General features: G+C 43.3%; 1 protein-coding gene across 1 annotated transcript in view; it reads right to left on the bottom strand.

Moving 5' to 3' along the window:
• Window positions 1–1,520: 1,520 nt before the first annotated feature.
• PNPT1 (polyribonucleotide nucleotidyltransferase 1) overlaps window positions 1,521–23,474 on the bottom strand; it is a 45,394-nt gene continuing 23,440 nt past the window's right edge. The window contains exons 16-28 of the mRNA XM_075266580.1: window positions 22,998–23,064; window positions 20,848–20,937; window positions 20,482–20,535; window positions 19,908–20,017; window positions 14,869–14,940; window positions 14,672–14,735; window positions 13,376–13,459; window positions 8,922–9,005; window positions 6,636–6,742; window positions 6,496–6,551; window positions 4,692–4,770; window positions 3,367–3,414; window positions 1,521–1,739 (exon numbers count right to left, since the gene is read on the bottom strand). Of these exons, the coding sequence (XP_075122681.1) occupies window positions 1,593–1,739; window positions 3,367–3,414; window positions 4,692–4,770; window positions 6,496–6,551; window positions 6,636–6,742; window positions 8,922–9,005; window positions 13,376–13,459; window positions 14,672–14,735; window positions 14,869–14,940; window positions 19,908–20,017; window positions 20,482–20,535; window positions 20,848–20,937; window positions 22,998–23,064 (1,062 nt within the window). The 3' untranslated portion in view covers window positions 1,521–1,592. The remainder of the gene's footprint in view (window positions 1,740–3,366; window positions 3,415–4,691; window positions 4,771–6,495; window positions 6,552–6,635; window positions 6,743–8,921; window positions 9,006–13,375; window positions 13,460–14,671; window positions 14,736–14,868; window positions 14,941–19,907; window positions 20,018–20,481; window positions 20,536–20,847; window positions 20,938–22,997; window positions 23,065–23,474) is intronic.

Here is a 23,474-nt window from a genome sequence, read left to right as displayed (position 1 = left end):
TGCAGCTCTTCAATTTGGCCTGGACATACGGCAGTAAAACAACGGCCGTACGTACGGGACCATTGAAATATAATAGTCCATAATTTAATCCAAAATTGAGGATAAAAAGTCTGGTCATGTGCATTACAGTTTAGTAACTCCATGTGCCTCATAGTAATAGCAGTTAACCCCATCATGTCCTCACATTAACCTCTGTGTGCCTCACATAAGAGTTACTGATATGTGAGACATGGAGGTAATAATTAGGTATCTTCATTATTAGTCCCTTCATATGTCTCACATATTGGTAACCCTTATGTGAAGCATACAAGGGTTAATGTGAGGGCATGAGGGAGTTAATTGCTATTAATGTGAGGCACATGGAGTTACTAAAACCAAATTAATCACCTCAAATGCCTGACATTACTAGGCATAGTGAATCAAATATGTACCTGTGTTTTCTTTTTTTACTGTCACTTTGCCGAGGTCTCCTTTACTCCTTCTTCTCTGTGCACTATGCAGACGGCAGGAGCTCAGCAGGGTCCATCTTCTGTATAGGGATAATCCCTGCCTCCTGGGCTCTCCTCAGGCCTCTCATTGGTGGGCAGAGGGCAGCCAGAGAAGAAGGGGGGGGGGGGGTGAAGCCTCCTGAGAGCGCTGTCATAGCTGCAGCTCCTGGACTGGCTGCTATTAGCCGCTGCTGCAGCTACACAGAGTCCTTCCGACATATACTTTCCCTATATTAATAGGGAAAGTATTTCACCGACAGGGGGTCGCTACAATTCTATACAGTATGTATTTTCCGATTGCTTTAGGCGACCCCTGTGTTTTGGTCGTTCGACTCCCGCTGGGGTCATGACCCATAGATTGAGAACCGCTGTCCTAGTGAGTGTTGTGTCTCACCACTGAGTTGGAATAACAACAATTAACAGCTGGCTTATACAGTTTAGTGTTGTATAATGTCTTCCATGTTGCTGCTTCCATGTCTGAGTAAAAAAAGTGATAGGAAAGTAGTTATCATATCAGCTAATCCTTACCCAATAGCTCAGGGAAAACAGAATTTAGAGATAGCATCTGCACAGAGCAAATCTGTTAAAAAGCAGAATACAAGTGGTAACCACTGAGCACGGTGCAGCGCTGGAGTCCTGGGTTCGAATCCTGCCAAGGAGTTTGTATGTTCTCCCTGTGTTTGCGTGGGTTTCCTCCGGGTACTCCAGTTTCCTCACACACATCAAAGACATACTGATAGGGAATGTAGATTGTGAGCCCTATATGGGACAGTGACTGTCAATGTCTGTAAAGAGCTGCGGAATATGATGGCGCTATATAAGTAAGCAAAATAAATATATACTGGTCATACTATAGTGACTGAAATGACAGGTAAGCTTTAAAAGGTATTTCACAAGGTCAGTGGATTATGTACTATACAAGAACATAAATCCTTCCATCCAAAAGGGAAGTTTACCACCGCAGAACAATATGGATGCAAGGAATGAATTACAAGCCACATAATGATATTGTATCAAATACTTTTATCAGGTATTTAAAATGTTATGTACAGAATATACAGCCAGGGAGGGTATGTAGGTCATTCACAGTTATTCAGGGTGTAACTACGATGTGGGTGAAGAGTTCGCTCCACTCATTGTGATACTGTTCTTGTCGCTCAGGGTTCTGGTCACAGTGCTAGCCGGGGAATGCAGAACTTTTCTAGACAACCTCATTCGTCCATCAGTTGGATCGCGGCCAAAGTATTTTACCTGTGGTAGAAGAAAAAGGGATGTAGGTGTCTTATTCAACAAATCATTATTGTATCACTGTCATGTATTTACTCAGAAGGAAACAGAAATGTAGCAGAATTCTGTTATGTCTTCATTCTCCCATTTGGTCAACATTTTTTTGTTTTGTATTTTTTGAATTGACATATTTTTCTGCCATTGAGAATACACAATCCCACATAGTATTCCCTTGGCCGTGATGTATGGCCACCCGGATATACTGTAATAATACCCCTGATGAGCTAAATAGTTATTAACAGAAATGCGTCAGGTAGTTAATACTATTTAATAGGCATCCTAGAATCAGTATGTAGCTGGAGTTCTTCCTATTCAGACCCATTAACTAGGCAACTCTGTTAAAGGGGTGACGATTGAGTATAATAAGTCCTACAGACCTGCTGGTCTGGTTAGTGTTTGGGACTGATTCTGAGTTACTGGCAGTGCAGCCTGTATATTATAGCTGTATTATAACAGTAAGCTCTGCAATAGTATACATACTGGGGTTTTAGGGAGTTCTGTATTCTAGTCTGGTGCTTCTTAGAACCCAGTGAACATAGCTGCGCATTGTTCAAGGCAACACTTATTTTACCTTCTTAGTACCGCCCCAAAAAAGGTTCTAGTGTGTCGCAACTTGACTGTAAATATTATACATATAATATTATATCTATATATTTTACATATAATATTATATCTAAATCTTATTATTTTAGCAAGTGACAGAACAGTGTGAGATTTCAGTCCACAAAAGGACTTTTTCATACAATCAGCTTGCCTAGGAATACTCTGTAGGTCATGGAGGCACTAAGTTATGGTGGCAGTTGCCATACTGGAGGATCAATGAGCACCGTGAGGTCTTTACCATATATTGTATTTAATATACAAAAATACTCACCAAAATGTTAAATTATACTCAATGATTGTGTTCACAATGTATGACTAGTTTGCAGAACATTATCTCTCCTGCTAGCCCCGCCACCTAGGAAGACATATCTAATACACTTGGGCAGATGTTGCTCCCTAGAAATTGCACAGTGTGCAGAGCACTTCTTAGCAAGATGACCACTTTAAAGAGGACCTTTCATGTTTTAATGCATATGCGGTTTTATATACTGCTAGAAAGTCTTGTACTGTCAGAGGGGGGATTCCTTACCACGCAGTGATGACTGTGAGCTCTGAGGAACCACTTCCCCACTATGGACGAGTTCTGTTTGGCGACAGGAAGGGAGAAGGGGCCCCTTTTTTCACAGCCCCGCAATGACACTAGACTGTCAGGAACGTCGTTCTGACAGTGGGGAAAGATCGGTGCTACTAGAGATCAGATTTCTAGTGGTATATAAAACTGCATATGCATGAGGACATGAAGCGTCCTGCTTAAAGAGATTGTTTATTAGGCAGCCTGATAAATAATTATTTTTGGAATTTCTGGGTTTCAGAGTTTCCTTTAAGACCAATGATAAATTGTATAATAGAATACCAGTTTCTTTATGAATAAATGTTTGAACAGATTAAAAAAATAAAATAAAATAAAAATGATATATATATTTAATATATACATTTTTTAAAATTAATTATTTTCATTCTACAGACATAAAAACTTCAGTATAAATACCTGGATCTGTTGACCAATTTCAAAGCCTAATGCACTTGGATGCTGTATCTGAAAAACATTCAGTATAAAAATCTCATCATTAAACTCATTAATACAGGATTGCTCACATGGATAACAACACATTATATTATTCACTAAAAGTGATGTCCACATTTGAAGAACGATTTCTTAAGGTGCACCTATGAGGTGATTTATGCTGCCCTATCTGACAGTAGGATATGATAGAGGGGGAAAGCCAAGCTCTGTGACATACGTATATAGGGTTAGAGGATTTCTAAGTAAGGCTGCATCCACACGGAGTAACGCCAGCGTGCATCACAGCCGTACACGCCGGCGTTACAGCAGGGCTGCCGTACACTTCCCATTCATTTCTATGGGAGCCGGCATGCAAGCGCTCCCCATAGAAATGAATGGGCTGCTTCTTTCACTACGAGCAGTCCCATTGAAGTGAATGGGAAGTGCCGGCGTGTACGGCTCGGCATGAGCAGAGCTTGCCGTATACGCCGGCACTTCCCATTCACTTCAATGGGACTGCTCGCAGTGAAAGAAGCAGCCCATTCATTTCTATGGCGAGCGCTCGTATGCTGGCTCTCATAGAAATGAATGGGAAGTGTTCGGCAGCCCTGCTGTAACGCCGGCGTGTACGGCTGTGATACACGCTGGCGTTACTCCGTGTGAATGCAGCCTAAGGCTGATTTCACACTACTGAGTCTCGGAAGTTAAACTCAGGGATATCAAACTCAGTCCATGCGCATGCTGGATTTATCAGACTGAACACTTTGACGGGAGATGGGCTCCTGGCATTATAGTTCTGTATGAAACTGACAGTGCTTGCCTCTGTGCAACATAATGTCCTGTACTGTAATGTCGCTATGGGCAGGAACTCCAAGCATCATAGATCTCTATATTGCTAGGAGTCCATTTCATGGCAGTGTTCGCTCCAGTAAATCCAGAACACACAAAGCAAGTTTCGTATCTGAGATTCTGTGGAGTGAAACCATCCTAAACCCTGACGACTTCTAGGAGACAATGAGAGTGTATACCCTGCCCACACACAGTAAGAGTCTGGCTTGCCCCACTCATAAGCAGGACTCTCACTGTCTTTCCTAGGAGTCTTATCAAGATTAATGCTGCTGAGGCAGACAGCCTTTCTATGGGGATACTTGGGACACTGAACCAATGCTGATAGTTTAACGTGCCAAATTTAGGTTGAAGATGTCTTTTATAAAAGTGCTTGCACTGCTTTGTCATCAATGTCTGTCCTATTCGGTTACAAACACTTAAATTAAATAATTCTTTTTTAGTAAAATATTTGAAACACTTACCTTTCGATGATCAAGTTGTGAATTATGAAGCAAAACTGGAGTCATATTTGGGTACAGTTTTACCATCACTCCTATATCCCTGTAAAAACATAATCGAATGATATATCCCTTTTGTAATAATTAAATAGTATAGTATTAAATGGTTGGTTCCCCTGTGTGCAGCCTCTGCCATAATCTCTATGACACTGTCATAGACCTCGAATACGGCACTTTGCTTCTCTTCATTAGCCCCAGAGAGATGAAAGGAGCAGCAGTGCACATGCTCGACCATTGCTGCCTTCATATGGGAGAAAAGGATCTCTGCATCTGTGAAGGTCCCAGTGATCAGAACCCCACAGACCAGACACTTATCACCTGCCTTGTGAATATGTAAAAAAGGGTAAACCTTTGGACACCCTTTTTAAACCCAGCTTGTGATGTGGACAGAGAGTAGCAGCTCCAAAGCATCTTCTATTAATGTTTTTTTTTTTTTTTAAATGTAGATTGTGAGCCCCACATAGAGCTCACTGTACATTTTTCCCTATCAGTATGTCTTTTTTGGAATATGGGATGGAAATCCATGCAAACACGGGGAGAACATACAAACTCCTTGCAGATGGTTTTTTGCCCTTGGTGGGATTTGAACACCAGGACTCCAGTGCTGCAAGGCTGCAGTGCTAACCACTGAGCCACCGTGTGGCCCCCCCAAAGCATCTTCTATTAATGTGTCAATGACTGACCAGCAGGAGTCCAACCTCTGGAACCTTCACTAATCCCGATAGCAAATGGGGGCCAGCACTGGTTTATTACTGTGGCTTCAATCAATTTCCTGGCCCAGTGTGGCTCCTGTACAGAGAACTGCAGAGTTTTTTGGAAACTTCCAATTGGGTCACTGTGGCTTCTTTACTGCACAACACTGAGCAGCTAAGTAACTGTGCCTTGTATTACTGGGTATAGATGCTGCCATGTTGGACAGAGGGACTTTGACACCTTGCCACACCTTAAAGGGATTCTACCACTAAAACACATTTTTTTCTAGTTACCACGTCGGAATAGCCTTTAGAAAGGCTATTAGTCTCCTACCTTTGGAAGTGCTCTCTGCCACGCCGTTCGTTCAAAATACCGGTTTGTACCGGTATGCTAATTAGTTCTCTCGCAGCGATGGGGGCGTCCCCATCGCAGGAGCAGCGATGGGGGCGTCCCCATTGCAGTTCGAAAACCGACCGCAGCGCCGCCTCTATGGTCTTGGGTATCCTCCCCTTCTTTCTTCAGCGTTCTTTTGAATGCCTGCGCAGTACGCTCTGTTCGGCGAAGATTGCCAAACGTACTGCGCATGCGTGAAATTGCGGTCCCAGCCATAGTGCGGCCACCGCAATTTCGTGCATGCGCAGTACGTTCGGCAATCTTCGCCGAACAGAGCGTACTGCGCAGGCGTCCCACAGAACGCTGAAGAAAGAAGGGGAGGATACCCAAGACCATAGAGGCGGCGCTGCGGTCGGTTTTCGAGCTGCAATGGGGACGCCCCCATCGCTGCGAGAGAACTAATTAGCATACCGGTACAAAACGGTATTTTGAACGAACGGCGCGGCGGAGAGCACTTCCAAAGGTAGGAGACGAATAGCCTTTCTAAAGGCTATTCCGACGTGTTAACTAGAAAAAAAATGTGTTTTAGTGGTAGAATCCCTTTAAAACTGATGAATGGGTCAGACATTACTTTATCCAAAAAACAGACCATTAATAAAATATCCCTTCAAACTGCATAATAGTCCCTTTTCATTCTTGCATTATAAGAATGTAAACCCACAAGATTTTACTTTCACCTTACCTTATTTCTGTTATGGTGGCTGTGTAGATGGCTCCAAACTCCAGCTGAAAATCTTGCTGCAAAATAGAAAAATCTTTAGCAAGGAGAAAATACAAGGCACACCGCAGTCACTAGTCGGGGCACAGAAGGGGAGCACTTACATCATCTTTGCAGAGGTCACTGATGAACTCCCTTGCCTCTTGCATGGCGCTAGGCGTTGGGGCAAAAACAGAAAATACCTCTTCATCCAACTGACTAACAGTTACACCTGCAGAACAGAAAAATAGAAAGGTTTAATATAAAATATCAAGGTAAATGCCAGTGGTCTTCTCCAAAAAATATACACAGAAAATAGGTGAAGTCAAAATCTGCCACATAAAAATCTGGTGTAAATGGGGGTGGTCTGCTAGACAGGTTTCTCTATAGTCTACTATACAGTATATAAAGATTTTGGAGTAGACTATGGGAGAGATTTATCAAGCCTTTACTGTGGAAAACTGGTATAAAAATGCGAAACTGTGGGTTTGCGACTTTTAAAAATGGGGTTTTACACCGTCCTCGTCACTTTTCAAAGAGGGGATGTGGCATTCGACATAGCCATGAGCCCTGACAAATTTACCAATGTTTACAACAGTATTCTGGCAGAAATGATAATATGTCCATGGATAGGCCCTCTACTGGTTTTTGTCTTCCGAGCCTCTCCCTGGCATCACAAGGACATCTATCTTTTTTAGGGAGTCTCTCTTTTTGGCCCATAAGGCTGTGGCCCTCCGTTGGATGGCATTAAGGCCCCCACATTATCTCAATGGTGTAAATTAGGTAATAACACTTTGCCATAGAATACCATTGTGTACTGTAACTGTGACTGCCCAGAGAAGGTTCAGAATGTGAGGTGCATTGCGTATTTCCCCTTTGACCCATTAGGGCGAGTTCACACCTGCGCCCGATCTACGTTTTCAGAAGACGGAAACCTGGCAGACAGTGTCCAGCCATGAGCACCTGTGAGCGTTTTGTGCTCTCCGTGGCGAAACCGTTTTTTTTTTTTTTTTTTTTTAACTGGACACAAAGTCTTGCATGTCTGACTTTGTGTCTGGTTAAAAAAACAAAAACAAAACACGGTTTCACCACGGAAAGCACAAAAACCGCTCACACACGCTCACGGCTGGACGGTTTCCAAACCCATTCAAATGAATGGGTTTGAAAACTGACTGCAGGTTTCCGTCTCCTGTCCAGTTTGGGGCAGGAAACGGAAACCAGCAAAACGGAGACCGGGCGCTGGTGTGAACCCACCCTTACAGTGTGAAAGGCCAACAAGACCTACACAGGGCCCAGATGCCTTTTCCGTGAGTTCCCTAATCTCAACATACAGTTTCTATTCTTTGTGTGTCTATTGTGTCTGCCTGTGAGCGGTTCTTTTAGCTTGCCAATAAACAATATACCATTGACCCACTATTGTCCTTCTTCTATTCTATCACATAAACCTACTCACAGCATGTTCCTTCCCCTTTCCTTCTTAATCCTGTGTTCTTGTTTTCTTTTTTCTTAACATTAAGTTTGTGTTATATTTCGATGTTCTGACATCCATTCACAATACTGTGTTTTAAAAAAAAAAAAAAAATCAAACAAACCCCCCCCCCACACACCCTTGCCAGGATGCCTGCAAGTTCTGCTTTTCCACCCCCACAGACTGACTGACCGCACTTCCTGTATATATACACACACAGCTAAAACCATCAATGTGATTAAGGCTAGGTTCACACCTGTGCTTGCTCTCCGCCTGGGGATTCCGTTCCCCATTCTGCTTGAAAAGCAGCGCTTTTCTTTCCGCATTTTTCGTCCCTTTCAGGAGGAAACCAGGCGGAAACCCAGCAGAACCCCATTATTGTCTATGGAGTTTCCACAGGTAACAGCTTTTTTAAGATCAGGTTTCTGTTTGGGGGACCCCCTGAATGGAAACGATGGAAATGGATTTTTAGGGAATGGCAGGAAGGTGGATAGTGGGACCTGTCATTCCCATCCCCTCCAGTCCACACTGGGCTGTCTCGGGTTTGGCCTTGATAGCGAGCCATAAGAAGTCTGCTGGGAGAACAGACTTTGGTCAGAGCTTGGCTGGAAAGCCACCTAGGAGGTTTCTACTGCTGGAGATGAACCTGACAATCTCAATTGATTTCTATTATTAGGTGAGGAAAGCAACTTATGTTTAGTTAGAGCCCAGATGGGCAGGTGTTTGTTTTGTATTATCTTTTGGTACTGCATTTTTTGGAATGAATAAAGCTCAACATTTGGACTATTACCTTGGAGTCGTTGTCTATGACAACCACCCAGCACCCCCCAGATCCTGACAATATATTCAAATTTCTATCCCTACGCTAAGCAAATCGGACATTCCAATCCTTAATTCTAGTGGAATAGTCACACCTACAGGAGCTTAAAACGCGGGTACTGACCTGTTTCAGCTTGAAGTTTTTTCAAATTATATCCCCCAGGTCCAACAAATCTGGTCCTCTTGGATAACGGTACTTGGACAGTTTCTAGGGAATGAAAGAAAAATGGTAACAAATCCTACAGCATCTATGATGTAATGAAAGGGCAAAAAAAAAAAAAAAAAAAAAAAAAAAAAAGTTTATGCGAGTTAAAGGGGCTATATAATTGGGAAATGTCATTTTTACCTAAGCACATACTTGCATAGCCTTTAGAAAGGATATTCCACACCTACCTTTTGTATGTAAATTGCTTCAGTAGATTTTGAATGAGTCTGTTTTTATTCACATGCTAATTAGGCTTCTCTGTGCACCGGAAGTGTCACTGTGCACTGTCTGCTCTATGTGTATGTACAGCAGAGGCTGCTGTGCTGATCACTCATCTCCCTGCTCTGATACACAGAGCAGACAGTGCACAGAGACACTTCCGGGGAGCACTGAGAGGCTAATTAGCATATGAATAAAAACAGACATTCAAAATCTACTGAAGCAATTTCCATACAAAAGGTAGGTGTCAAATAGCCTTTCTAAAGTCTATTCAAGGATGTGCTTAGCTAAAAATGACTTTTCCCGATGATAGAGCCCCTTTAAAGCACTTAAGGGGGTTAATCATATGAAGAATATTTATCCTATCCTATGGATAGAGGATAAATAGCTGATCTTTGGGGATCTGATCTCTGAGAATCCAACTGGTCCTGAGAACAGGGGGATGTTTTTCCTCCATTTTAAGGTTAGCCTGGCCATGGCCAGGCTGAATGTAGGTGTGTCTGTGCCGGATGGGAAGTATTTTCGGACTATAAGACGCACCTAGGTTTTAGAGGAGGAAAATAGGGAAAAAAAATTTTGAAGCAAAAAATGGTAAAATATTTAATATATGGGAGTTGTAGTTTTGCAACAGCTGCAAGGCCACATTGACAGGTGACCCTGCAGCTGTACGGGGACGCACTTTCAGCATATCATTTGCGGGCTCTGTTTCCTCCCCTCTTTCCCTTGCTGTTGGGGTTCCTCAGGGCTCGGTCCTAGGCCCCCTGCTCTTTTCTCTCTACACAGCCCCCATTGGACAAACCATCGCCAGATTTGGCTTCAGGTACCATCTTTATGCTGACGACACCCAATTATACACATCTTCCCGTGACATCACCCCTGCACTAATACAGAACACCAGTGACTGTCTTTCTGCTGTCTCTAATATCATGTCCTCGCTCTACCTGAAACTAAATCTCTCTAAGACTGAACTACTACTGTTTCCACCATCTAATAGATCTGTCCCTGATATATCCATTGCAGTCTCAGGCCTTACTATAACTCCTAGGCAGCAGGCCCGCTGCCTCGGGGTCATGTTTGACGCAGACCTTTCCTTCACCCCTCATATTGAATCACTCGCACGTTCATGTCACCTCCACCTCAAAAATATCTCCAGAATACGTCCTTTCCTTACCAGAGATACACTAAAGACACTTATTGTCTCTCTGATTCATTCTCGCCTTGACTACTGTAACTCCTTACTAATCGGTCTTCCCCTCACTAAACTCTCCCCTGTACAATCTATTCTGAATGCAGCGGCCAGGCTCATCTATCAGGCTAGATGCTACAGCGATGCCTCTGGTCTGTGCCAGTCGCTACATTGGCTGCCTATTCAATATAGAATAAAATATAAAGTTATCACCCTCATCCACAAGGCTCTCCATAATGCCGCACCTCCCTACATCTCCTCCCTCATCTCTGTCTACCACCCAACCCATGCTCTCCGCTCACTCAATGACCTAACACTTACATCCTCTATTATCAGAACCTCCCACGCTCGTATACAAGACTTCTCCCGAGTTGCACCACTTCTCTGGAATGCTCTACCCCGGACAATCAGATTAACTCCCAATTTCTACAGTTTCAAACGCAAACTAAAGACGCATTTTTTCAGACAGGCCTATCACAATTCCTAATGCAAACCCTTCTTGATGCCTTTTCAGCCTAACATATTTGTCCATGCTCTATCCACATGTTAAAGGACACTACTAGTGATGGCCCATAAAGCTTTGTTTGTGTAATGGCTGCAACCTCTATTACAAAATTGTCTGAACACTGTATAAGCAATGCCGCCCCTCCTACCTCTTGTGTCATCCTCTCTACCTCATAGATTGTAAGCTCTTGTGAGCAGGGCCCTCAGTCCCATTGTGTGAAATGACGTTCTTTGTTTTGTATCTGTCTGTATCTGAACCCTACAAATTGTACAGCGCTGCGGAATATGTTGGCGCTATATAAATAAAATTTATTATTATTATTATTATTATTATAGAGTGTTTTTTTTTGCGGGGCCAGATGTACTTTTTAGTTATACCATTTTGGGGAATATCTATTGCTTAGATCACCTTGTATTGAAAAAAAACCCGGTGGTTTATGACATATGATTTTCTACTTTTATATATATATATTCTAGGGACAGGAGGTGATTTAGAACTTTTATTTCATATTTTTATTATATATTTTTAAAGTTTTTTTTTTTTTTTTACTATTTTATTCCCCCCCGGGGGCTTGAACCTGCGGTCACTTGATTGCAAGTCCCATAGACGGCAATACAACTGTATTGCCGTCTATGGGACATTCTGTATATTACTATTACGGCTGGTCATAGACCCAGCTGCAATACTAATATAGCAGTGACAGGCCTGGGAGCCTTCAGTAGGCTTCCGGCTGTCACCCGAACAGGTCGGCTCTTGCGATATCGCCGCGCAGGAGCCGGCCTGCAACTTCACAGGTATGGGGCCGGTGGGCACCGGCCCCGGGGGAGATGGGGCCACCGATACTGACACGGCATCCGCTGTACTAGAGAGGCAGATGCCGGCGAGGGATAGACGCTGGCACAGGTGCCGGGGCCTGAGACATCGCTACGCTCCTCTGCCCTGCATGAAGCCAGCGGCGGGGGGACGGAGGAGCGGAATAGCATCACTCCTCCTGCTGCTGGCTTCATGCAGGGCAGAGGAGCGCAGCGATGTCTCAGGCCCCGGCGTCTATCCCTTGCCGGCATTTGCCTCTTTATTACGGCGGGTGCCAGGCGCCACATTCGGACTATAAGACGCACCCTTCTTTTCCCCCCAAATTTGGGGGAAAAAAGTGCGTCTTATAGTCCGAAAAATACGGTATCCATGTTCCCAGTCATTCAATGGCAGCACCAGATATAGCAGAAGATTTCCAGAGCTCCCATTGAAGTGAAAGGGAACATGGACATATCCCATCCAGCATGGTCAGACTGAATTTGCAAAGAAGGGAAAACAGTCCTGTTTTTCAAGACTAGTGGGGGTCTTAGTGGTCCTATACCCACTGATCAGCTATTTATCCTCTCTCCGAAGGATAGACGATAAAGCCTCTACTTGTGTACGGAAAATATCTACAAAGTAAGTGTAACTTTACAGTGTGCTTTATTATTCTATATCAGAAATACAGTAAATTGTCATAACAGCAGATAGTCTCCAGCTCAAAGCAAACCAAAAATTACAGCTAGTCTGTCAGGTCTAAAATGTTTCCCAAGCATTGTAATGAAGCACATGTAATGAAGGGCCTGTAGTAGAAATATATTTTTCTAATTGTAAAATGTTAACAACGATTTTCTGGATATGCAAATCAGCCTTCAAGTGCACTGGGGGAGGGACTGATTTCTCAATACACAGGTACAAATGCTTTGGTTTTCCTCTGAAAACAGTGCCCAATGTCTGCTCTTTAGCCTCCGACTGCATCACAGTTGTCTGTAGAGAAATTGGGTAAATTAGGCGCCTCCCCCAATGCACTTGAAAAACTGATTTGCTTATCCATAAGATGATGATAATCTCTGCATTGTTTGTCGGTTTGTGGCCTCAAAGGTATGTTTCTACACATATTAAATTAATGGCCGGCAGCCATTTTTGGGAGGCTGCTCTTGCTCTTGTAATTCAATAAATGAGCGTACTGCGCAGGCGTCGGAAGTTGGACCAACAGAAGAAGACAGGCGGGGTTGCAGCTGAAGATGGAGGCGGCGCTGGAGTGAGCTCTCGGGCAGCAGTGGGGACGCCCCCATCGCTGTTTGAGGGCTGGGGCCTGCCCTCATTGCTGCGGAGAACTCATTTGCATACCGGTTAAAACCAGTATTTCTAAGGAATGGCGCCGCGAAGACCACGTCTAAAGGCAAGAGACGAATAGCCTCATAAAATGTTGCTTTAGTGGTAGAATCCCTTTAAAGATAGATTTCCCTTCTGCATGTTTAGTTTAAAACCACAGAACACAAGTCAATTAAATGCCAGAGAGAACTTAGCTCATGTACACACAGGGTACTGCTGAAACAATACTGCATGTAAGCATCTATCTATCTATCTATCTATCTATCTATCTATCTATCTATCTATCTATCTATCTCTATCCATCCATTTCATTAGTAATTGATCACACATTATTACCAATTACAGGACTGTTATCTTTCCGGTTTTCTCTTGGCTTTGAGATACTTTTATTCATGATCTGCAATATTTCTTTTTTTGCAACTGGAGATGAAACAAGAGGCAGATGTTAGATGTGTAATAAGAATAACATATTACTATAGCACATTTACTCTTTTTCTAACCAAATATGTTAAACGAGTTCACCACCAATAATATTCATGGTATCTCAAAGGGATTTGTCATAAATGTCCGAATAGTGGGGATCTGACTGCTATTTCTTAAAACAAAAGGGACCACAGTGCTCTCTCAAGGAGCAGTGCAGTTCCAAGCATCGTGCAAGAATTGCAAGACAAATTTAGTAGGAATAGGGCTTTGCTGTAGTTATGTAGGAACAAAGAAAAAAAGTTCTAGAGCTCACTGCACTATATATTGTAGAGTCTTTGAGGTGCACGACCTTTGCCTTCCAGACTTCAAGGGATGCTACCATTACAACCTTTTTTTTTTTTTGTGTGGATAAGACGTCGGAATAGTTTTTAGAAAGGCTATTCGTCTCTTACCTTTAGAAGTGGTCTCCGCTGCGCCGTTCCCTAGAAATACTGGTTTTTACCGGTATGCAAATGAGTTCTCTCGCAGCTATGGGGGCGGGCCCACTGCTGCCAGAAAAATGTCTCCAAGTGCTGCCTCCTTCTTCGTCCGCAGCATCATCTTCAATGTCTTCTTCCGGCGCAGGCTCGTAACTTCTAGGCCTCGGGCCTTGGGCAGAGCAGACTGCGCAGGCACACAGGTCACAGGAAAATGGCTGCTTGTGCAGTATTGTTAGCGGCCATTTTCCCGTGGCCTGTGCACTGCTCTGCTAGAAGTTACGATCCTGCGCCGGAAGAAGACATTGAAGATGACGTGGCGGACGAAGAAGGAGGCGGCGCTGGAGACACTTCTCTGGCAGCAGTGGGGACGGTACCATCGCTGTTTGAGCACTGGGGCCCGCCCCCAGCTGCGAGAGAACTCATTTGCATACCGGTAAAAACCGGTATTTCTAAGGAACGGCGCAGCAGAGACCACGTCTAAAGGTAAGAGACGAATAGCCTTTCTAAAGGCTATTCCGACGTCTTATCCACAAGAAAAAAGGTTTTAATGGTAGAATCCCTTTAAAAAAGCATGGTTACTGGTATGTGTAAACAGATAGATTGGCATCTCTCCGGTTTCTTTAAAATTTAACTTTTAATCCATGAATATATAAAATACTAACATTAGGTTTATATTGGTTGTATATTTGCTATGAGTGTACCGAATAAAGAGGAATGCAAAGAGTCATACCACTAGCCTGTTGTATGGCTTCCATGACTACTTTGAGTGGCAACCCAGGGATCTTAATGTCGGCCTATAAAAAAAAACAAAAAAAAACAACAAACAAACCCAACACACACAAGGGTTTAAGCAAAAACTTTACAGTAAAATCTGGTAAAAAGGGGAAAATCCCAAAAAAATCTTAAAATCAGGAAAATGTAACTTACTTGTAAAGCAGTTATACCTTTGCTAGTGCCAGCCATCTTAAAATCCATGTCACCCATGTAATCCTCAATGCCCTGAAAATACACAAGTACAATGTCTTAGAGTTAGTGCTGGAGTAGCAAAGCTTTCTATGCAGTTCACAGGGTCAAAAAATCAGTTTTGGCTTCATCCAATACCAGAGAAAGGGAAGGTCCCAGCAGTATGGGCAGCAAAATCTGGAGAAGGTTGGGGTAGTGGTCACGGTGCTGCCAGATGCCCAAGTTGCCCCCACTGTCCAGAGCCTATTCCCGCTGCAGGTACTGATATAGCGGCATCATATTCCACAGAGCTTTTACAGAGAAAATGTCAACACTGCCCCAAGTAGGGCATCCACTCTAAATTCCCTTGGATTGTGGGAGGAAATCTGAGTACCTGAAGGAAACTCACACAAACACGGGGAGAAAATACAAACACCTAGTAGACATTGTCCATGGTTGGATTCTAAACCAGGACCCCAGCGCTGCAAAGATACAGCGCTAACCACTGAGCCACCGTGCTGCCCAACTAGCCGCATCCTGTTATACCATGTCCAGTTTCAAGATTATAAGCCTGTCTTTCCCCACTACCATCAGTTGGCTCCTGCTATGTCACAAACTAAAAATTGCAGGTATGATGGACCTTTATGATTGATCTGCCCTCTCTATTGACACCAGGAATAGCTACCCCTAGCATTAGTAAGGAGTCCATGCATGCCAGTATTTTCAGAAGCCAGCCATGGCGGTGACTCAGTTTGTGTCTGGAGACTGAAGTCTAAGAGCTGGGCTTTGGCTACAGTAGACATAAGAGAACACCAGGGTAATAGAAGTGCAGGGGCTACGAGTGGACTGTTAGGATGCATGAAACCTTTCACTACATTGTAATGTAAAACTATAGAATAAAGTCAATAAAGTAATATACTCATTCTGTGGACAATCCGTATATACCACAGCATTTATAGATACTGATTATCTACAAGAATATATATCACTGTATTGAACTCTATCCTTTTAAAGAGGACCTTTCATCAGATTGGGCACATGCAGTTCTATATACTGCTGGAAAGCTGACAGTGTGCTGAATTCAGCGCACTATCGGCTTTCCCGATCTGTGCCCCGGGTAAAGCGCTATCGGTCCCGGGACCATAGCGCTTTAGTGTCAGAAGGGTGTTTCTGACTGTTAGCCAGGGACGCCCTTCTGCCCAGCAGCGCCTATAGCGCCTGTACAGTGTGATCGGGGAGGAACGCCCCCCTCCCTCTGCTCACACAGCTTGTCCATAGACGAGTATTATCAGGAGAGGGAGGGGGCGTTCCTCCCCGCTCCACAGCACAGCGCGATAGGCGCTGCTGGGCAGAAGGGCGTCCCTGGCTAAGTGTCAGAAACACCCTTCTGACTGTAAAGCGCTACGGTCCCGGGACCGATAGCTCTTTACACCGGGCACAGATCGGGAAAGCCGACAGTGCGCTGAATTCAGCGCACTGTCAGCTTTCCAGCAGTATATAAAACTGCATGTGCCCGATCTGATGAAAGGTCCTCTTTAAATATAGGTAGCATCACAGTTCAGTGAGCCAGAGTCTGATATTTTCCATGTAGGGCCATACTATCCAAAGGAAGTGTCTTAAGTTTTTACTGGATCATTTTTAACAACAAGTAAAAAGTAATTGTTTATGACCTATACAATGACCTTATAGAAAACCATGTAAAGATTTAATTTACGCTTGGTATCACTATACACTAGGTGATCAACGGATTATTTTGTGGCATCAAAACCGTTATTTTTCTCCTTTATATAAAAAGGGTGTATAAAATTGATACATTACCTACTGAATTATCCTTATTTTCACATAGCTATATGTACATATCAGCACAATATCTGATGACATAAGCCTCCAAATCTAAAAATGTGACTGTAAAATAGTCTATGTATGATATGAAATAGGAAACTATCCATTTGCTATGAGCCATTAAGCAGATATTAGTACAATTTGCCTGAAAGCACATTAATAATAATGCAGCTACTGGTAAATATAGTCTGTAGTGGAAACGTCAGCACTGAGTCAGAAGTTGTGGGTGGAAAAAGGAGAAGTTGTCATTTACACAGAGATGAAGGGTTTATATCAACTGGAACATAATGTACCGCCAGTCTGCAAAATAAGAGCGAGAATGAGAGTATCCTGTAATATAGCTAGTAAAGATGTACCCGACCCCACAACATGCTATACAAAAGTGTACAATATAGGATGTACAGCTTATGCTGAATGGCCACTTTATTAGCAACACCTGCCCGACCGTGAAGACATTATAGTCTTTGCTTCTGCATTGTCTTCTAATATACCAAGTAACTGGTGAAGGTCAGGAATATCACTGAAGTAGGACACTATATCTTAGACAATACTGTTGGTGAGGTTTTATTTGTGCAGATTCCTAAAATATGGGGAGTAATTTGTAAGGAAATGGCAGGTAGAAATCTGTATTAGAAGCCCATGTTCTGGTTGAGAGGCTAAAATTCTATGTTCATGTATTCATTTTATTATTTTTTACTGTAACCTCATGTCTAAATAAAGTGTCAGTCAATTAGCTCTTCCTGTTACATGTCAACAGATCAGGCTAGTGGACCCCTCCTCATGTCTTCCAACCCCGGCCAGGCCGTATTATCAACATCACTCCGCACAGAGAACTAAATGATCCTGCAGTGTGTCTTTGTATTTTTTCATTTTAGTTGCTATGATTCCTAGGATTTCTCTATCTGCCATGAGCTTGTATGTGTTTTTCCTCTCTTGTTATATACTACTGTACCATCTATGAAACTGTATCACTGAAATTTCCCCATTGTGGGACTATTAAAGGATTATCTTATCTTATGATGTTGGGCAGGGGTGTAACCACCGTGGTAGCAGCAGTAGCAGCTGCCACAGGGCCCGGGCCATTAGGGGGCCCGGTGACAGCCGCTACCGCTGCGTTTGTTTTTTTTTTTTTTTTTTTTTTTTTTAAAATAGTCCGTTACGGGCCCCATTCACTTGCTGATCCTGGCTGGGCCGGGATCGGCAAGTGACACCGCGGGCTCCACAAACACTATCATTATACTCGGGGGTCTTTGCAGACCCCCGAGTATAATGATCAGCGCAGTGGCATAACTACCACCATAGCAGCAGAGGCAGCTGCAACAGGGCCCGGGACATCAGGGGCCCGGCGACAGCTACCTCTGCTACCCCCGCTCTTATCGCAGACAAACTGTTTTAACTGCGATAAGAGCAGGGGAAAGCTAAAAGGACCTTGTGTGACGTCATCCGTCACATGACTGGGTGGGCGTGTCTATAGCCCGTACAGTCCTGAAAAGAGAAGGAGAGATCTGCTGCGAGGTAGTGAAGGGGAGGGGGAAGGGAGATGCAGGATGGAGAGTGTCTGTCTGTGTGTAAGTGTGTGTGAGTGTGTATGAGTGTGTATGTATGTGTGGTGAGGAGCAACAGTAACCTAGGGGCAGAGATGGAGGGGAGGACATGAAAATGTGGGTAGAGATGAGGGGTGCATGAAACTGGGGGAAGATGGAGGGAGGGTATGAAATGTCATGTGACATCAGTGTGTTATTAAAGATGGCGAACACAACCAAAGACTGCAGCAGAGCCGGAGACAGGTAAGTAACTTTTTTTTTATGTCTGTATCTCCCCTCGGTCTCCGATTATTATACTCTGGGGTCTGAAAATACCCCAGAGTATAATAATTGTTTATGGGTGTTCATTATCGGGCATAATCCCGTGTGCAGGGGCCACAATGGGGTGTAATATTGTGTGCAGGGGCCACTGAGGGACATAATAGAGCGTGCAGGGGGGGGGGGGGGGGGGTCGGTCGGTCGAGGTCTTCGGTGTCGGTCAGGAAGGGGGGGGGGCCCCATGTCAAAAGTTCGCCACGGGGCCCCGCCATTCCTAGTTACGCCACTGATGTTGGGCATGTTTTCTTGGCACACCTTGGGTGGATGGACATTTGGACATAAGCATACACCTAAGTTGCGACCAAGTTCATTTGTCCATTTCAGTCATTACCCCATGGCAGATGGACACTTTCAGCAGGACAACGTACCATTCTGCAAATGGTGCCAGGATCATGACAGCTAGATTTGTTTGCTGCCCTGGATTTCACAGTCCCTAAATTTTAAACCTATAAAGCAGGTATGTCCAAAGTAAAATTTTACCCGGCCTGTAAGCACTGTTGTCTTTAGGATCCCCCCTGATTTCTTAATAGGCAGTGGAGGTCCGATAACAGCCCCTATTAACTTACCTATCCCTCGCGGCCTCCTAATCGGCCACCAGGGGGCACCCATATGCTCCATATTCTACTATTGCAACATGAGGTGCGGCCCACAGGTCCCAATAATGGATTAAAAGGGAAGAGGAAACTGTAAGCAGGAGCAGGGAGCGGTAAGCGAATGCAGCCTGGTCTTCCTGGTTCTGCCAATCCGGTTGTCCAGTTGCGAGCAGGTCAGTACCTGAATCTAAGGCCTTCTGCACACAACTGTGTGCAGCGTATGAATTTAGTGAAAATGGCACAGATGATATATTTTGTGTGTCATCTGTGCTTTTTACTGACCCATACATTGAACTAAATGGATCGATACGCAAATACGGACAGGTATAGGAATCGGAATTGAGGTATATTAATTGAGGATGCAAAGTACAGTCATATATGAAGGGGCCTAACTACTCACTATTCTCAAGAACGCTGCTGCTACATTCATTTTATGGGACTGCATCACACAGCCTATAGGGGGCAACGTGGAAATACCCAGAACTGCCTCTACACAAACTTCAGTATTCTCAGCGCCAGATGAAGATACTGAAGGCGTAGCAGGCCACTTCAAACATATGAAACAACCTAAAATTGATTGGCCATCAATTTTAATACGTTGGATAACCCCATTAGCAATGCATACCAGTTGAATTGGACTAACATGAATACTATACACAACTGTTCAGATGTCAAGAATATACTCCAATTTGCGTTAAGTTACTCTACCAATAGGAATCACCCTCACCAGTATATCAGTCAGTATGCGGTAATCTTCTATCTCGCCGGGTTTTTCTTTGCCGTATTTTGTAATTAAACCAACTGCAACACCAGCAACAGGAGCAGAAATTGGTACTCCTAGAAAAGACAACACGACGCAAAGAACAGCAAGTCAATTTATAAAAGCCCACAATGATAGTTTCAGGCATGGTTCATGTACCGGAGAGTGGATAAGGGAAAAATAAATCAGACAACAGAAACATCTAACGTGGACATGGAAGAAACATGATGTAACAAAAAAAAAAAAAAAAACACAACTAAAATGCCTGCAATCTCTTGGTGTATAATGTGTACTGTGACAAATTAAGCTCATACTTACTGACCCCCAAACATGAGATGTGACATAGGACTGGACTACCAGGTGTTACGGTATGATTCAGAAACCACAATATAGCTATCTCAGTCATGTGATATCACTAAGATTATAGAAGCTGACCATATACAAGGTGATCCCCATCTAGGAAACTGCTACTTTGTCATACTGTAATATAAACTAAGCATAAGAAGCATGGCAGGAAAATCAGATGAAAATGCTTTATTACCTGCATCCATAAGAGCCATAGAACCCCCACAAGCAGAAGCCATGGAGGACGAGCCTAACAAAAGAAAAAACACTTATGAATAACTTTAGCCAAAGTAAACTTCTACTCCTTGTTATTTTATATATACTATTATATATATATATATATATATATATATATATATATATACACACACACTTTTATTTACTTTTTTTTTATTATATATTTTTTTTAAAGCTTTTTTTTTTTTTCTTCACTATTTTATGAGAGATTCTATACATTACTATTGCAGCTGGTCATTTCCTCCCAGAAACACAAGCTATACTACACTAGGGTGATCACAGGCACTACTGACAGTTTATTAAGTATCACTCATACACTGCTTACCATTGGACTCCAATACTTCTGCAGTTACTCTTATTGTAAAGGGAAAGTCTTTAGGTATTACCGCCTTTAAGGCTTTCTCTGCTAATGCACCTACATAGGAAACAAAGAAATCATTCATAGAATCAACAGAAATGCTAAGAGAGCAACTAATACAACACATAGTCACATTAATACTGTATATTTAGATCTGCAAGATTGTCCACTCATCAGAACACACTTTAAAGGGAACCTGTCAAGTCTATTTGGCACACTAACCCACCCTCAGGTCCTTATACACCAGGGGTTTAGTGTCCCAAATTGCCTTGTTTTAAAGAGGACCTTTCACCACTTTTGGGCACATGCAGTGTTATATACTGCTGGAAAGCTGACAGTGCGCTGAATTCAGCGCACTGTCGGCTTTCCCGATCTGTGCCCGGTGTAAAGAGCTTACGGTGCCGGTACCGTAGTGCTCGATGGTCAGAAGGGCGTTTCTGACCATTAGCCAGAGACGTCCTTCTGCCTCGCGGCGCCTATCGCGCTGTGCTGTGGAGCGGTGAGGAACGCCCCCTCCCTCTGCTCACACAGCTTGTCCATAGACGAGCATTATCAGGAGCGGGAGGGGGGCGTTCCTCCCCGCTCCACAGCACAGCGCGATAGGCGCCGCGAGTCAGAAGGACGTTCCTGGCTAACTGTCAGAAACGCCCTTCTGACCATAGAGCACTACGGTACCGGCACCGTAAGCTCTTTACACCGGGCACAGATCGGGAAAGCCGACAGTGCGCTGAATTCAGCTTACTCAAAAGTGAGGGAGGGTTCACACTTGCGCCCAGTCTCCGCTTTGCAGGTTTCCATCTTCTGTCCAAGAAACTGGACAGGAGACGGAAACCGGCAGACAGTTTTCAAAGTGGGTTTGCAAAGTGACCACCCGTGAGCGTCTTCTGCCTCTCCGCGGTGAAACAGTTTTTTTTTAACTGGACACAAAGTCGGACATGCAGGACTTTGTGTCCGGTTAAAAAAAACAAGATACGGTTTTGCCGCGGAGACCAGAAGACGGACACTGACTGTCGGGTTTCCATCTCCTGTCCAGTTTCTCGGGCAAAAGACGGAAACCCGCCCTTAGTAAAAATGACATGTAACGTTTATTCTGCAAGTCAGTACAATTACGGTCATACTGAACAGTTTTTATGTAATGTGTTACTACTTAAATTTACTTTTTCATCGCCTCATTATGCCACCTATAACTTTTTATATTTCCATCTAGAGAGCTATACAAGGGCTGTGTTTATGTGGGACAGATATAATATTTTAAACATATATTTTTTAATGGTTTTAACTGGGTTTTCCAGGAATTTATGGTTTATCCTTGGGAAAGGCCACAAATATTTGATTGTTTGGAGGCCGACAACCAACCCCCACCCGGATCAGTTGTTCAGGGGTACATCTGCTCGCTGTACTATGCAATGCATGGAGCTAGACAAGTGTATAGTGGTCGTACACCATTATTGTAGCTCAGTTTCATTATCGTCATCAGGACAATGGCTTAAATCTTCATTATTAATATAACATGCAGTCCTTACATCAGTAATATAATATGTTGCAATAAGTCAGTATTGCAGTATATTGTAATATTACTGTTGTTCTATTACATGCAATAGAATTTAACTGAGGACAAGCCTCGGAGCAGTTAAATTGATGCCCACTATGATGCAGCGTGGGTACTGATTGGTTTCAAGGTGGAAGCCCCCATGAGGTCTGATCGTGACTTTGGCATCTAAGAGGTTGAAGAGCCACGGTTGGTGACATCACTGCTTCGGGCAGGTTTCTTACATAGTTACATAGTAGATGAGGTTGCATAAAGACATCAGTCCATCAAGTCCAACCTATAACCCTACAATCCCCTACAGTGTTGATCCAGAGAAAGGCAAAAAACCCCATAAGGCTCATGCCAATTGCCCCATTTCAGGGGAAAAAATTCCTTCTGCTGTATAACACATTGGGCACCTGTCATATATAGCTGAGCCAATGCCATATTGCCTCAGTGCACATCCTCCATACAGATGATCTGCAGTTCTCCATGAAAAAAATGCAGTGCTGTGGCCCTTTTAATGTTCTGGTTATTTTTGCTCCTGGTGATATGTACCACTAATATACCGCTACGCGGGTTTACTTACCATGACCAAGTTCTCTCCTGTTCATTCCCATGACCTTGCCAATCTCATTTGTAGCATATGGAGGAAACTGAAAAGCACAATCAATAAGAATGTGGGGAGTACAATCTACAATTTTTACAATATCTACAATATTTGTTTTGTACATTTTGTGTGCCGTATCGAAACCCTCAAATGTAAAGCACCATGGAATTAATGGTACTATATAAACAAACAATAATAATAATAATTAATGATAAAATTTGGTGTGAACAGATCCTGATATCTGACAACCATCATCTCATGTCTAGGTCAGTTTTATATTTACATGTTCAGATTTTGTGCCTAAACTCTAAGGGGGCGTTCACACCACTGTTTGTGTCCACTCAGCAGTATCTGTGGCTATTGTCCTTACAAGATTTTAGCAATGGACACTAGCTGTTTTTTTTTTTGTTTTTTTTTTTTAACAATGAGGTCTTTGGGCAATGGACATATAATGAA

This window comes from Leptodactylus fuscus, chromosome 3 (assembly GCF_031893055.1).
Source record: "Leptodactylus fuscus isolate aLepFus1 chromosome 3, aLepFus1.hap2, whole genome shotgun sequence".
Classification (NCBI taxonomy): Eukaryota; Metazoa; Chordata; class Amphibia; order Anura; family Leptodactylidae; genus Leptodactylus; species Leptodactylus fuscus.
Note: the sequence above shows the minus strand (reverse complement) of the source record. Positions and strands in the feature narration are given on the sequence as shown.